Source organism: Caloenas nicobarica, chromosome Z (assembly GCF_036013445.1).
Source record: "Caloenas nicobarica isolate bCalNic1 chromosome Z, bCalNic1.hap1, whole genome shotgun sequence".
Taxonomy (NCBI): domain Eukaryota; kingdom Metazoa; phylum Chordata; class Aves; order Columbiformes; family Columbidae; genus Caloenas; species Caloenas nicobarica.
Window position 1 is genome coordinate 3,703,815 of NC_088284.1, and position 13,361 is coordinate 3,717,175.

At 41.9% G+C, this 13,361-nt stretch overlaps 1 protein-coding gene across 1 annotated transcript in view; it reads left to right on the forward strand.

Annotated features, from left to right (window-relative positions):
- Window positions 1-13,361, forward strand: part of LOXHD1 (lipoxygenase homology PLAT domains 1) — a 135,469-nt gene that overhangs the window by 51,992 nt on the left and 70,116 nt on the right. Inside the window, exons 15-24 of the mRNA XM_065655714.1 lie at window positions 1,469-1,545; window positions 2,394-2,590; window positions 2,930-3,122; window positions 3,937-4,097; window positions 6,811-7,114; window positions 7,630-7,784; window positions 9,073-9,206; window positions 10,355-10,503; window positions 11,798-11,902; window positions 12,635-12,763. Coding sequence (XP_065511786.1) covers window positions 1,469-1,545; window positions 2,394-2,590; window positions 2,930-3,122; window positions 3,937-4,097; window positions 6,811-7,114; window positions 7,630-7,784; window positions 9,073-9,206; window positions 10,355-10,503; window positions 11,798-11,902; window positions 12,635-12,763 — 1,604 coding nt within the window. The remainder of the gene's footprint in view (window positions 1-1,468; window positions 1,546-2,393; window positions 2,591-2,929; window positions 3,123-3,936; window positions 4,098-6,810; window positions 7,115-7,629; window positions 7,785-9,072; window positions 9,207-10,354; window positions 10,504-11,797; window positions 11,903-12,634; window positions 12,764-13,361) is intronic.

Consider the following 13,361-nt stretch of genomic DNA (forward strand, 5'->3'; position numbering starts at 1 on the left):
CTCAAGTTGTGTCAGGGAATGTTTAAATTGGATATTAGGAAAAATTTCTTCCCTAAAAGGGTTGTAAAGCATTGGAACAGGCTGCCCAGGAAAGCAGTGGAATCACCATGCCTGGAGGGGTTTAAAAGGTGTATACAGGAGGTTCTTAAGGATGTGTTTTAGTGCTAGAGTTAGGTTATGGTTGGACTTGATGATCTTCCAACCAAAATGATTCTATGAGTCTATGATGGCAGGAAGCTTGCAGTGCATCTGCACTGGGTGTGTTTGTGCAGAAACAGGTCTTCTCTGGTCTGGTGTCATCCACATAGCTGTGTGTTTGCTTTTTAAAGGAAACATTGGTTTTTATCTTTCTAGTTCTGTGAATTATTATACCAATTTAAATGCCCTGCTTGACCTGCCAGAACTTGATCCCTTGTCCTTCATACACCTCCACTGGTTTTGAGCAGTATTTTTTAACTGCAGAAGATGCTGCTGTGGGCAGCTGTGTACCCGGGAACGTCGGGCTTTCTGGGAATGGCTTCTGTTCTCACAATGTGGTGTTTGGGGACTGAAATGGGCCCAGTGCCTTGCTGTGGGAAACCTGAACCCTAAGCAAACGCCCACAGGAATATCCTGAGTGCTGCAGCAGCCTGGGTTTGAACTGGAAAGTGATAAACCTCTGCCAGGGCCCATGCTGCTGTAGTACAACAGTTTCTCTATGGCATATGATGGGGATGGGGCTGTAATTCTTTCACCCCTGAAGATGAAGGAGCAGCTGGGAAGGTTATCAGATTAGCGACTCGTTCCCCTCCATTTTACTTTCAGATTTTTTTCTTTTGAGATCATGCTACATTTTGCTCTGTGCCCAGCTCCTCTTCTTAAGTAGTCTAGTTAGATAATTAGATTAATGTTGAGAAACAAAGGAAATCCTTTTGCTTGTGCCGGCTGCCGCCATATACCCTGTCCTCAAAAGGGGAACAGCAGCATTCATCTCCTTCCTGCTGGCAAAAAAAAGGATTATATACTTATCTGTAAAGAAGGGAAAAATGATGATACACTAGAGTAAGCAAACACTAAAAAAAAGGGGGGGTGTTAGTAACTTAAATGCTATAAATGTTGTGATCAAGGAGGACAGTAATAAAGGCTGCAAGTATTTCTGGTCAACGGAGGTTAATGCTTTCAAGAGATAGAGACTGCCCATTTGCAGAAATAACTTGTGGCTATGGAGCCTGTGCTTTCCAGACAGACGGACATCACAGCGGATGCCTATCTACTGCGAGCAGAGATTTCTTGGAAAAACTGAGATTTAAAGTGTGAGTGCCACAGGGTCTGGTCAAGCTCCTGTAAACTTAACAGAGATACAGAGCCCCGTGAAAGTATCTTTTCGACTATGATGTCAATTTTTACAACGCGTGGAGCCAGCCTACACTTTTAAAGGTCTAATAGGTCCTAATTATTCAAAGATAACTTACTTCTGTTTGTAAACCAGGTGGCTTGACAAAAATGAGGATGACGGTCAGATTGTCAGAGAATTAGTGCCTGCTGGGGAGTCACCAATGCTAAAAAGTGAGTTTAGATTGGAAATAAGAAGCTCTGGGTTTGAGCTGTGTATGCATCTATTTACTGGGTTTATTCTACTTAGTAACTCATGTCAGTTCACAGTAAATCTCCTCGGCTTTTTTTGCCATTGTTATGCAAGATGCTGCACTAGGTCACTCAGGGTGGAAATGCCTCTGACCCTTAAATCCTAGTTTATGAATGGGATTAATTTGCATAAAAAGAGAATAACTGCAAAATTATATATGTAGAAAGAAACTTTGATTTTTTTAAATGTTGTGATTTGTTTAAGAATTCCTTTCTTGTATAGTTTTCTCCAAGGGATTTTGAATTGTCACTGCTTTAGTAAACTCTATTGAATAACACTGTGTTGCCAGAAGAAAATCACCAAAAAGATTACACTGTCCTTTTCTGGAGATCCAGGGCTCCAGTACTACAATTTTCTTTAGAAAACAGCACTTACAGAGCACAGTTGACATGCTTTTTGTTTAGTTTTAGAGGAAAAAAAAGAAAAGCTTTTGAATTAAATTTTAAGTATAAAAAAGTGAAATCAGCTCACTTGCCTAAGCTTATTTTTGTGGATTGGTGACCATATAATGGTGAGAGGGTGGAATACCTGATGTTTTCTGCTTATGAGTGTAACTATTGCATCTCCTGTGTTTTGGCAAATAACTGCAAGGTATAGAGCTTAGCCGGTGTGGTTCTAAGATACTGGGTGCATGAACGGAGGAGCAAAGTAATTTTTGTGTCTGCAGCTGAAGCCCCCCTTCCCCCCTATCTGTTTGAAGCTGATTGCCGTGCTGAGTGCTGGAAACGTCACTCACATGTCTGTGTTTTGTACATTGGTCTCACTTCAGATGTCAGTTATCACATCAGTGTGAAGACGGGAGATATCCCCGGTGCCAGCTCAGACTCCAAAGTTTTCATCAAACTCTACGGTGAAAAAGCAGACTCCAGCAAAGAGTTTCTCTTAGTCTCTGATAATGATCTAGGCAATTATTTTGAACGTGGTCGAGTGGATGAGTTTACTATAGATATGATGGATATTGGGAAGGTAAGAATTAATTACAGGTGGCTGTATACCTTGTGCAAGTGTCTGAATTCAGCATCAATACATAGCCCACGATTAAATGAGATGTAAGAAGCTCTGGCCTTTGGATTGGATATTAAGAAATAAATTGTATATAGATAATTATACCGATAGTCTAGTGTACATGCTGGCATGTGGATAGCGTATTTTAAGTTTACTATTAAATACATATATAAATTATTTACATAAACACGTTGGAAGAATAGGGCACCAGGGCAAGGAGATTTTGATATATTGAATAAATTCTGTTGTGCTGGGGGGTTTTTTTCTGCCCTCTTGATTGTTGTTCGCTTTTTTTTAAAGATCAACCGAATACTGATTGGCCACGATAATGTGGGTCTCCGCTCTGGCTGGTTCCTGGCCAGTGTCCAGATCACGGTTCCAGTCCAGGGAATGCAGTACATGTTCCCCTGCAACCGATGGCTCGACAAAGATGAGGCTGACGGCAGGGTGGATGTGGAGGTCTACCCAAGTGAGATTGTACCTATTGAGAAATGTAAGATAAAACACATTGAGAAATGCGTTCAATAGCTAAGAACTAAATTTCTGTTACTAGCTTCTTAAAAGGACCAGGACACCACTGTCTTAGACACCAAAAACCAAAAATTCCCCGTCTCAAAGAGATTATGTAGGTCAGGAAAGTAAATTATTCTGCTGGGATTTTTTCCTAAAACAGTTGTAAAAACACTACTGAGTTTTTAATCTCCATTTCCTGAGATTGCATGAAAAATTTACCTCCTGGCTGGTGTAATACACCACAAGGCACTGTGATTCTTCATTACGATACCAGTGGGTTCTATTTTTTTCACATTTACCTGCCCCAGTCCTGCCTAAGCACATGTTCTGTCCTGTCTGTATTATCCCATTGTCTGGAATAGAGATGCTGTTTGATAAATAGAGGCCAAATCCCTACAGGGGATACCCCATACTTTAATCAGTAGATTTGTTTTCTTTTAAGGCTATGGTTAAAATTTGCCTTCAGATCTTGAGAAAAGATGCTGTGTTTTTCCTCCTTTCTGTGTAACTCCCTCCTTTATTTTATATTAAGCTCATCATTTAACCACTCGGTTGTTAATACTAAAATGAAATTCCCTTTTAAGGCTCTACTTTGCACCTCTTTGAGACTGGCTTAATAGTCCTAAAAGGGAAAACCATTAGGTTAGGCCTCAGTGAAGAGTCATGTTATCTCACATTTGGTTTGGCTATGTGGTCATTTGTTAAGATAAGGTAATTTAAAGTTGAAACTGAGCCCTCAGGAATGTTGTTATCTCCGCTTCTCTGCTGATATAATTGCTTTATTTTTGGACTAGTGATAAACTATGAGGTGTCTGTAGTTACCGGAGACGTGCGAGCTGCAGGCACCAATGCCAAAGTCTTCATGCAGATTTACGGCGAGACTGGCAAAACAGAATTGATCATCTTAGAAAACAGATCAAACAACTTTGAACGGGGAGCCACAGATATATTCAAGGTATGATTAAGGTGTTCAGTGCTGCTTCTATGAGGGGAAAGAAATGACCAACCAAATCTGAGATATCAACAGAATAATTGATCCAAACATAGAAAACAATTGACCTAAACAAAACTTCCAGATCTGTTGGTATCTGCTGTCCTCTCTTAATATTTTTTGGAGGTGTTGTTTTTCTTTCCAGAGGTTTTGTGTTTGACAGAGTGACTTACATCTTCTGATGGGCTGGTAACAAATGTGCGATGGAAGAATATGGTCCAATAGCAACTTTTGTTAACCTTTACTTTCAAAAGCAAGTGCTCATATTAGACCTCAAAAGACCTTAAGCTTATATTTTGGGCCTGATCACATGTTATTGTCCCTTTTCTTTATCTAGTTGGGGAAAAAGAAACCCCACGCAGAACACAAGGACACCTGACTTTGCTTGTGGTCATACATGCCATTTGCTGCAGGTACACATCAACCCAACCCAACAGAGGTTTGCTGCTGTAATTTCTGTGAACGTGCGAGTGCCCCATGGATTTTATTGCCTGTAGCACCAGTCAAACAGGCACTGCATGGTAGATGCACTCGAGATGCACAGAGCACCTCTCCAGCTATAGGTCTGGCCAGAATTTAGGTTTACCCTGTGGAGTCCAGACTTGTTCTGAGCAACCCAAGCAGGGTATTTGCAGGGATTAAAAGCCTCAGACACAACTCAGGTGTGTGAGCCAGGGCCTGGATAATCCACCACGAAGTCCTGGGCTGACAAGGTGTGCATAGCAGTGTAGTCGAGCATCCTCTGCTGAGTGGGACCTGGATACATTGGACCACTGTCTGGAAAGAATGCTCTTAGTTCTTGCCCTGATGTGGGGTTAGAGCAAGGAGAGGATGTGCAGTGAGGGCATGTCACAGCCACATCCTTCTGTATTGAAGTAACCTCGGGAGACGCCAACATCTGGGCAGTAAAGCACAGAGTCCAGACGGAAGCAGGATTTAAGGCACATCTGTCAGACGTGCTCACAGCATGAGGTTCAGCACTGTGGTGCCCACATCTCTTCGTGAATTTGCAGTCCCACAGAGACAAGATCCGTCTTATCACACGATTAAGCACCTACTTGGAGATAATTGTGGAAACTCCTGTGAATCATCAAGATTGTGGTACCATTCCCGTTGTCACTGGACAAATGGAGGTGCCCTTATCCCAAGCTTTGCCATGATTTTGTAGTGTGTAATTTTGAGATCAGTTCATCTCCTCCTGCCTCAGTTTCTCACTTTATAGAATGAAGTTTGTCATGTTTATCCAATTTTATTGAGTTCTTTGAGATTTAAGATGACTAACACCTTATAAAAGTTTGCTTTTTTAAGACTCTCTATAATTTTAAAATTTGTTTTCTCTGATTTTAAAGGAAATAAGCTTTCAGAAATTTATGAGTAAAATGTATCAGCCTATTATCAGATTTATGATAAAGCCATATGTACAGTGTTCTGTTTACACAGCCATGTTGATATCCTCTCTTGGATGTTTATTGCCAGACTTTAAAGTTCTGCCCATTTTCTGTGATCTTTTTTTTTTTTTTATGAGCACACAAGGCAGAAGCTCTGAGGCATTAAGAGACAGATCATCTATCTTTCATGATATGAATATTTACAGAAAGATATGGGCAAGAACAAGATTGTGTGAGCTACATACTAATAGGAAATGCCATCAGTGACAAACAGAGCATGCAGGATGATCATAGCAAATCTAAGGGTAAAGCGGTGTAAGGAAAGACACATTCTTTATGCCAGGACAGCTGGATCAATTTTAGTTTTCTGATAAGCATCTTGTGTGTAATTGATTTTGTTTTAATCTACTACAGAAAAAAATGCTTCTAGACTGAAACCTTGTATGCCAAGTTGCCAGATTTCAGCCTGAAGCAAATGTTTGCAAGTTTTATAATATAAACACTGCCTAGCAGCATAAACAATTATCAGAAACAAGTCATTGGTTGTTGAAGGGTTGCATGGGGTAAAACCTTCTATGCAACTTCATTAGGTTGTAATTCAGACAAATAATCTGAACCAACAAGGTTTTGTATCTGCTGTATTAACTAGAGAGATTGAAACCTTACTGATACAGACTTCTGCCACTGATGCATTGTAATCACTAGTGTTTGTATCCTCTCTGCACACTAGCAAAGTGAGGACACACTCTTCTAATTTTCCAGATAAGAACTAAGGAGAAGGGCAGTCCAAACCCATGGTCCATCAGGTTATCTGAATCCAAGTTTACTGCCTAATTACTATATCATTATTGCTTCTTATTTGGTTCATGTCTCACATTAAAAATTAAATGTATCTTCTTATTAATTTAAAAAAAGAACTCAGGCACTGAGAGTATGATAAGCTAGCATGATTTTTTGGCATATTCATCTTTAATGCCAACATAGAGACAATACTGGTGAGGACAGCAATGGAGAAGTAGGGAGCCCAGTAAATATGAACTCAGCTCCTATCCTTGCCCTAGTTGTTCTGAACATCTTCAGTTCAGTTTGTTCACATGAGACTTGGTGATGGGAATAAAGGAAAAATAAAACAGGAAGGAAAAACAACGGTAAAGTCGGATCAAAAATTGATCTTATTTTTGCTTAGATGTTTTGGGTGATAGAGGTGATGCTTCTCATTTTTAAGAATGCATTTTATGAAGTTAAGATGTCTTATATCCTTCTGGGTGGTGATTTTCCCTTGGTGGCAGAGAGAAGCTGCAGATGTCGGCAAGATTTATAAGATTCGGATAGGCCATGATGGGACAGGCATTGGGGATGGATGGTTCCTGGAAAGTGTCACACTGAAGCGGCTTGCCACAAAGACGAAGGAATCTGATAAAAAGAGGAAGAAGAAAAAGAAGAAGTCAGAGGAGGAGGAGGAAGAAAAGGAGACCAAGGTGGAAGAAGAAATGGACGTCTATACATTTGTGGCACACCGCTGGTTGGCTAAAGATGAAGGAGATAAGGAGCTGGTAGTGGAGTTGGTGCCTGATGGAGAATCTGCCCTGGAGGGTAAATATCAGAGGGAAAGTGCATGTGTGTGTGGATGCAGCAGTTGCATGAAGGATGATAACCACACTGTGGTGCTTTGCAGGACAATTTATCGCCCCAACCATCCCATTGCCCAGGCTTGCAGGGCAGGTTACACTGTGGTTTGGTTAATCTGCTCTGGGGAGGAAGAGAACAGCGGTTAAACTAAGGTAGAGGATGGAGGAAACAGCCTGAAATGACAGTATCCTAAAGGACTTCTATAGGATTCTCCAAGGCTTGTTTGGGGCACTCGAGTCATGAACCTCTCTAGTTGGCATTGTGGCCGGGAGTTTAGCAAGGTGTAACTATTTATCAGGTTAATGACAAGGGATGGATAAGCTGCTCATGTTTTAAGATAGAAGCAAACAAACTCCAGACAAAAGTTTTCTTAAAGCTGACTGTGCTGGCATTTTGGGGCTACACAGTGAGCCATGGATCTGATGAAATACAGCCATTTCTGGCCTCCTCCTGATCTGCCTTTGCAATTTTACCCGCAGAGAATACATACGAAGTCCACGTTCTCACCGGGAATGTGTGGGGGGCTGGGACGGATGCTAATGTCTTCTTGAGCATCTATGGAGTAGGAAGAGGAGACACGGGTGAGCGCCAGCTGAAAAGGTCAAATAACCTCAACAAGTTTGAAAAGGGCCAGGTAATGCATGAACTCAACTCACTCAAGCAAGCAGGAGGCTGGCATAGCTCTCAGTTATCATGCTGGCCATTCATTAAAATCTCTTCTCTGCAAGGCTTGACCTCTTCTTTCAGCTTAAAGCTCAGATGTGTTTTATTTCTTAAATATATTATTTAAAGCAAAATGCCTCAAAATGTTTTCCAGGGGAAATTCATTTGAATAATAAGCTGAACACCAATTCTACATCAGAGACACCTTTTGCATCTGCTTCCTGTAAGCATTCTGACAATAATGTTTTCTGCCAGGAATACTTGAAACCCACAAACTTTAAATTAATATTGTAGAGCATTTGTGAGGCAGCTCAAGTGTGTCAGTATTTAGATTGCAAATATTATTCTAAATGTTCTCCTCAACCAGTCAGCGAATAAAAGCAATATCACATGGCATGCTATACTTACGTTATAATCCAATCCAATCAAACAATGTGCCTTGTAGATTCAACATTTATCACAAAAATGTTTAGGAACAATTAACAAGCTACTATTATAGCCATTAATTGTTCAAGGAATAATTTTGAATAACGAAAAACTTATGGAAAAAATAAGCACCTGTGGTAAATGTGAGATCATAAAAAAGAGCCTAAGGTTGTTAAATAAGCTGTTAGCTGTGATTTATGAGCTTGGCACTGGCGAAACTGCAACCTGCACATTGTTCTTCCTTCAGTGGGAACAGCTCCAAGCTGCAAATGTAAAGTGCTTTGCTCTTTGGAGTATGAACCCAAAGTCTACAACCAAGTTAATTACATTAAGATATTTACAGTATTATGATAACAAGGTTCATCCTGCCACATTAATACAGCTAATAAATGAATCTCATGGTTGTAGTAAATGGCAAAAGGAAGAAATTATGTGGTTTGAAATAAAGTACATAGAGGGGCACAGGAGAGTTTCTGTGGAGTCAATACGTTTGTGTCCAGTTCCAGATTCAGTCTAGGGGAAAGTGCTAAGCCTGAGAGAGATGAGGTTTAGGAGAGCTAAACCTAGAGGAAGCTGAAATGGAGATGAGATAAAGAAAGCAGTGAAGGGTTGTGCAGCTCCGTGGCTCTTACTGCCTTGTTGGAGTCAACCATGAGTGTTAACAGCAGAGCTCACAAATCTGTAGTTATTTTAGTACCTCCACCGTGAGAATACAAGGGAGACTTACAAAACTATTTTGTTTTAATGGGAAAAAAGATCACCCTCGGCCTTTTACTGCCTTTCTCTCTCCCTTTCTAGGAAACACATTCATTTACCTCTTGCCTCCTGTGCAGGTGGATGTGTTCACCGTCAAAGCCATTGACCTGGGAGAGCTGAAGAAGCTGCGTATCCGCCACGATAACACTGGTGCTAGCCCAAGCTGGTTCCTGGACAGGGTAGAGATTGTTGACCTCAAGGAGAGCACCACGTGAGCAGCCTGTCGCACCCTTTTCTTATGGTCAGAAAAGGGGCCACCTTCTCAGGAGCCTGCAGGACCACGGGAAGGCAGAGGAGATGCAGAAGGGCATTGTAGCTCCTCACTGACCCAAGCGGGAGTAGGAGTCCTTTGGAACCTTGTGATGTTACACTGAGCCTGGGGTCATTCTGGGATGGCACTGTGTGGGGTTTTGCTGTCCCAGCACATCTGTAGTTGGGAAACCAGCAGTGTCTGGAAGGAAACTTCAGCTTCTCTGCATCTCTCCTGGGAGGGACTCACCCTCCTTTTCAGATCCCCTTGCAGAGCCTGCGCTCTTTATGTTTCCTTTCCAGGCTCCACTCTGGAAGACTTTTCATAGAATCACAGAATAGTTCAGGCTGGAAGGGCCCTTCCCAGCTCCCCCAGTGCCCCCCCTGCCATGAGCAGGGACATCTGCACCAGCTCAGGTTGCTCAGAGCCCCGTCCAGCCTGGCCTGGGATGTCTCCAGGGATGGTTCAGCCACCACCTCTCTGCCCAACCTGGGACAGGCTCTCACCACCCTCAGTGTCAAACTTTTCTTCCTCACATGTAGCCTGACTCTTCCCCTCTTTTCTTTTTAAACTTTTTTTTTTTTTTTTTTGTCTTGTACCTAATGCAAAGATCTGGGACAAAAGCAAGTCTTGATCTAAGCAAACTCTTCAGTTGGGTGAACAAAGCCTAGCCTGTTAGAAATGTGAAATACAGGCTTGCCTCTGAGCTGGAACATGCTTGAAGTCACATGCTTGAGAGTTGCACAATGCTCTGGTGGGTGGAACTGCTCCTAAGTACCTCAAAATGGGTCCACTTTTCATAAACACAAAATACCTGGGAGACTGGAGGTTTCACTGAGTTATTTAACTTCTTCTGGGAGTGAAAACTAAAAGGAATCTATCATATGGAGCTGGCAGCTCAGAAACAGCACTTCTCAGTAAGTGCTCACAAACTTAATTGTGGATTTAGCTCCCACAAACAATATCCAAGCTCAAAGATGAAAACAGATGTATTGTTCAGCCTTGAGTAATCTTGTTGTCTTTAAGTAGCCTCTGATCTGTGCTTATTTTTTGTTGCTAAAGCCTGTGAAGTTCTGTGTAAGTGCTGGGTGCTGCTGTCATTCTTGTAGGTATTATTTTCCATGCCAGCGGTGGTTAGCAGTTGAGGAAGATGACGGTCAGATTGTCAGGGAGCTGGTCCCAGTGGATGAAGCATTTGTAAAGAAAGATTCGGAAAATGATGGCCAGTCTCTTGCAACGCTGGGCCTGGAACAGAAAGGTTTATGTTAGCCTTGTATTTCTTCCAGTACGGGGTTGAAAAGGAATCAAGTTTTTAGTGGTGCTAAGGACACTAATGGTTAGTGTTCACTGGGCTGTGGATAATTCTGGCCCAACCACGGAGCTTTCAGGTGTCAATGAAGTGTGAAGTGCATGTCAGCGATCGAGGAGTGGACGCTCCTAATTTTTGGGTCATTTAGTCATCTTGCAAGATTGGACCCAAAGTGAGAAACCTAGGAAGTTAGATAACATGTTCAACCATCATCTCTCAACCAAAATGCACATTTGTCACTAATACCTAAGGCATAAATGTCCCAGCCATTTGACATGGTGGACTGGCATGGTTAAATGTTTCAACATGAAACCGAGCAGAGAGCAAATATGACCAGAGAAAGGGAAGTAACCTAAATTTATCTCACTTTCCACCTTGCTGTTTGTGTCCACTGACCTCCGAAATAACTTTGGCTCTCTTGTGCATAATTTTGCATGGTAACCACAGAAAAATGCCACAGTACTGGGTCTGATGCTGCAAGGTGCTGAGTGCCCAACACTTCCACTGGCTTGACTGCCAGTGAAAGGTCTGAAACCCTCCCTTAACTTCCCTCTCAAGTGTTTTTGAATACACAAGTATTTTCCACAAATTCTGTAGCCAACAAATTTCTACAAATCGTTTAGCCCTTTTGTTCAGGAGGACCTGGTGGCTCAGCAGCATCTTGGAACATGTCTCACTATGGAAAAGAGGTTCAGTTTTGGAAATCTTGAGTAGGTTATTGCGGCTTGGTGAAGGCTATACTAGACTTCCATATTTTTAATGAGTTTACTGTGCTTGCTAGATGATGGTGTGATAGAAACCCCCCTAACTGTGAAGGGTGTGTTTGTGAATATGAACTGTGTATGTCAAAGTGCGCACCTTCTGGTGTGTTATATGCATATATATTATCTGACACTAATAAAAAAAAGGGAGTGGATGTGGGTTTCTTTAATGAAAGAGTATAGGCAGAGGGAGTTTTGAGGAGCCTTAGAGGTTCCCTAGAAGCAAATGGGAAGGCTTGAGTACATTCCTTATCTGCAGATATGCAGACAATGTACTGAATGATTGGAGCAGCAGAAGACTCTGCAACCAGATAGCCCAGCTCACCCCAGGAGCTACCACAGCATATGACAGGAATTAGAGATTACAGCATGGCTGTGATCAGTCAAAATAAAACCCAAACTAAACACACATATGCAATAAAAAGTAGAGTTAATTCCTGCTCAGACTTCACACTCTTAAATGAAGGTGTTTTATCTGGCAGCTAAATCAACAACATACACTGTGAAAGTGAAAACTGGGGACAAGAAGAATGCTGGGACAGATGCCAACATCTTCATCACTCTCTATGGAAGTAAAGATGATACAGGTATGGCTTCACATGGTGGAACAGCATAGCACCTCACTGCTGGATACATGAAAAGACAGGTCATGGTTTCCTTCCCTTTCCTTTCCTCGATAACAATCCCTCTCTCCTCTTTAGCACAACTTCTCCTTCTCAGTGTCTCTGCACACAATGTGATAGCTGAGAGCACACCACCAGCTGCTGTAAATCATTGTTGAACTTTGCGAGGCTGATTTGAACCAGCTGCCGATCTAAAGGCTTTAATTTCTATTCTAGAAACAGCGCAGCTGACTGGGACTACATTACCAAGTAGTGAATGCAGTGAATTGTTTGCTTTTCTCAGCAATGAATCAGCACGCTCCCAAAATCCAGGTCTCCTCTGCCTCTCTGAGTGGCCCAGGAGTATTTAATCAGCTGATGAGCAAATCCTCTTGGAGGCAGCTGAGCTGTGTGTGCAGTGACTCGAGTGGCTGTGGGAGTTACAGGGAACTGGTGGGTAGCACCAATTTATTTAGCTGTGAACCCAGCACAACAGCATCATCCCTGCGACACTGCCAGGGGATCACTCAGGAAAGGAACGATGTATATTTTTGGGTGTCAATACAGATTTGTTTCAGGGGGAGGGAGGGAGAAAGCCCAGATCTTCAGATGAAAAGCTGTTTTTCATGTTTTAGCCACTTCCCCTGTTCCCCTGTTGACATTCCCAGAGGATTTGTTTCACATGCTGAACAATGTCCTTTTGCATCACCACAACAGGGATAGTCAGCCTAAAGGCCTCAAAGATTAACAAGAACAAATTTGAGCGCGGGAAGGTAGATGAGTTTACCGTGGAGTCTGTGGACATTGGAGACCTGAAAAAAATCAAGATAGGCCATGACAATAAAGGTAAGATAATCCGCTTTGTAATGTAGTATTTCTAGTGCATTAGGCATACTGCTGTGTAAAATAACCTGCCTTCAGGACCCCAAAGGTAATTTACCTTTTGGTGACAGATTTTACTGTCACCTTGGTTGTTGCTGCTACTATATTTGTTGCTAAAACCATTTTCATGGCTATGGCAATAAGAACATGGTAGTGGCAACTTGCAGACAGCTTTGCAATGTCTCTCTCTGTAAGAGGCTCTTTAGTTTTGCAGCCATGTCTTTAGAGAGATTTCTCATACATCACTAAACCTCATATTTTTTATTGTCACGCATGGAACCTATAGACTTGCCTCATTTCTTTATCAATATTTTTGTTGTCTTCATCCTCAAGTCCTAGCTGCTTCTTAGACATAAAGGTGTCTCTATTTAAGACCAGGGAAACAGTGGAAAGACACCTGGATTCTTTTCCCATGGGGCACCAAGGGACATATTTGTTGATAACTCATCTATCCTATTACAAAGGCAAATTAGTCCAAGCGATGGAGTAATCAACACTTCCACATGCACATATTTAACCTGCCACATATAGAAATGTATATTAGCTCACCTTGGACAACCGC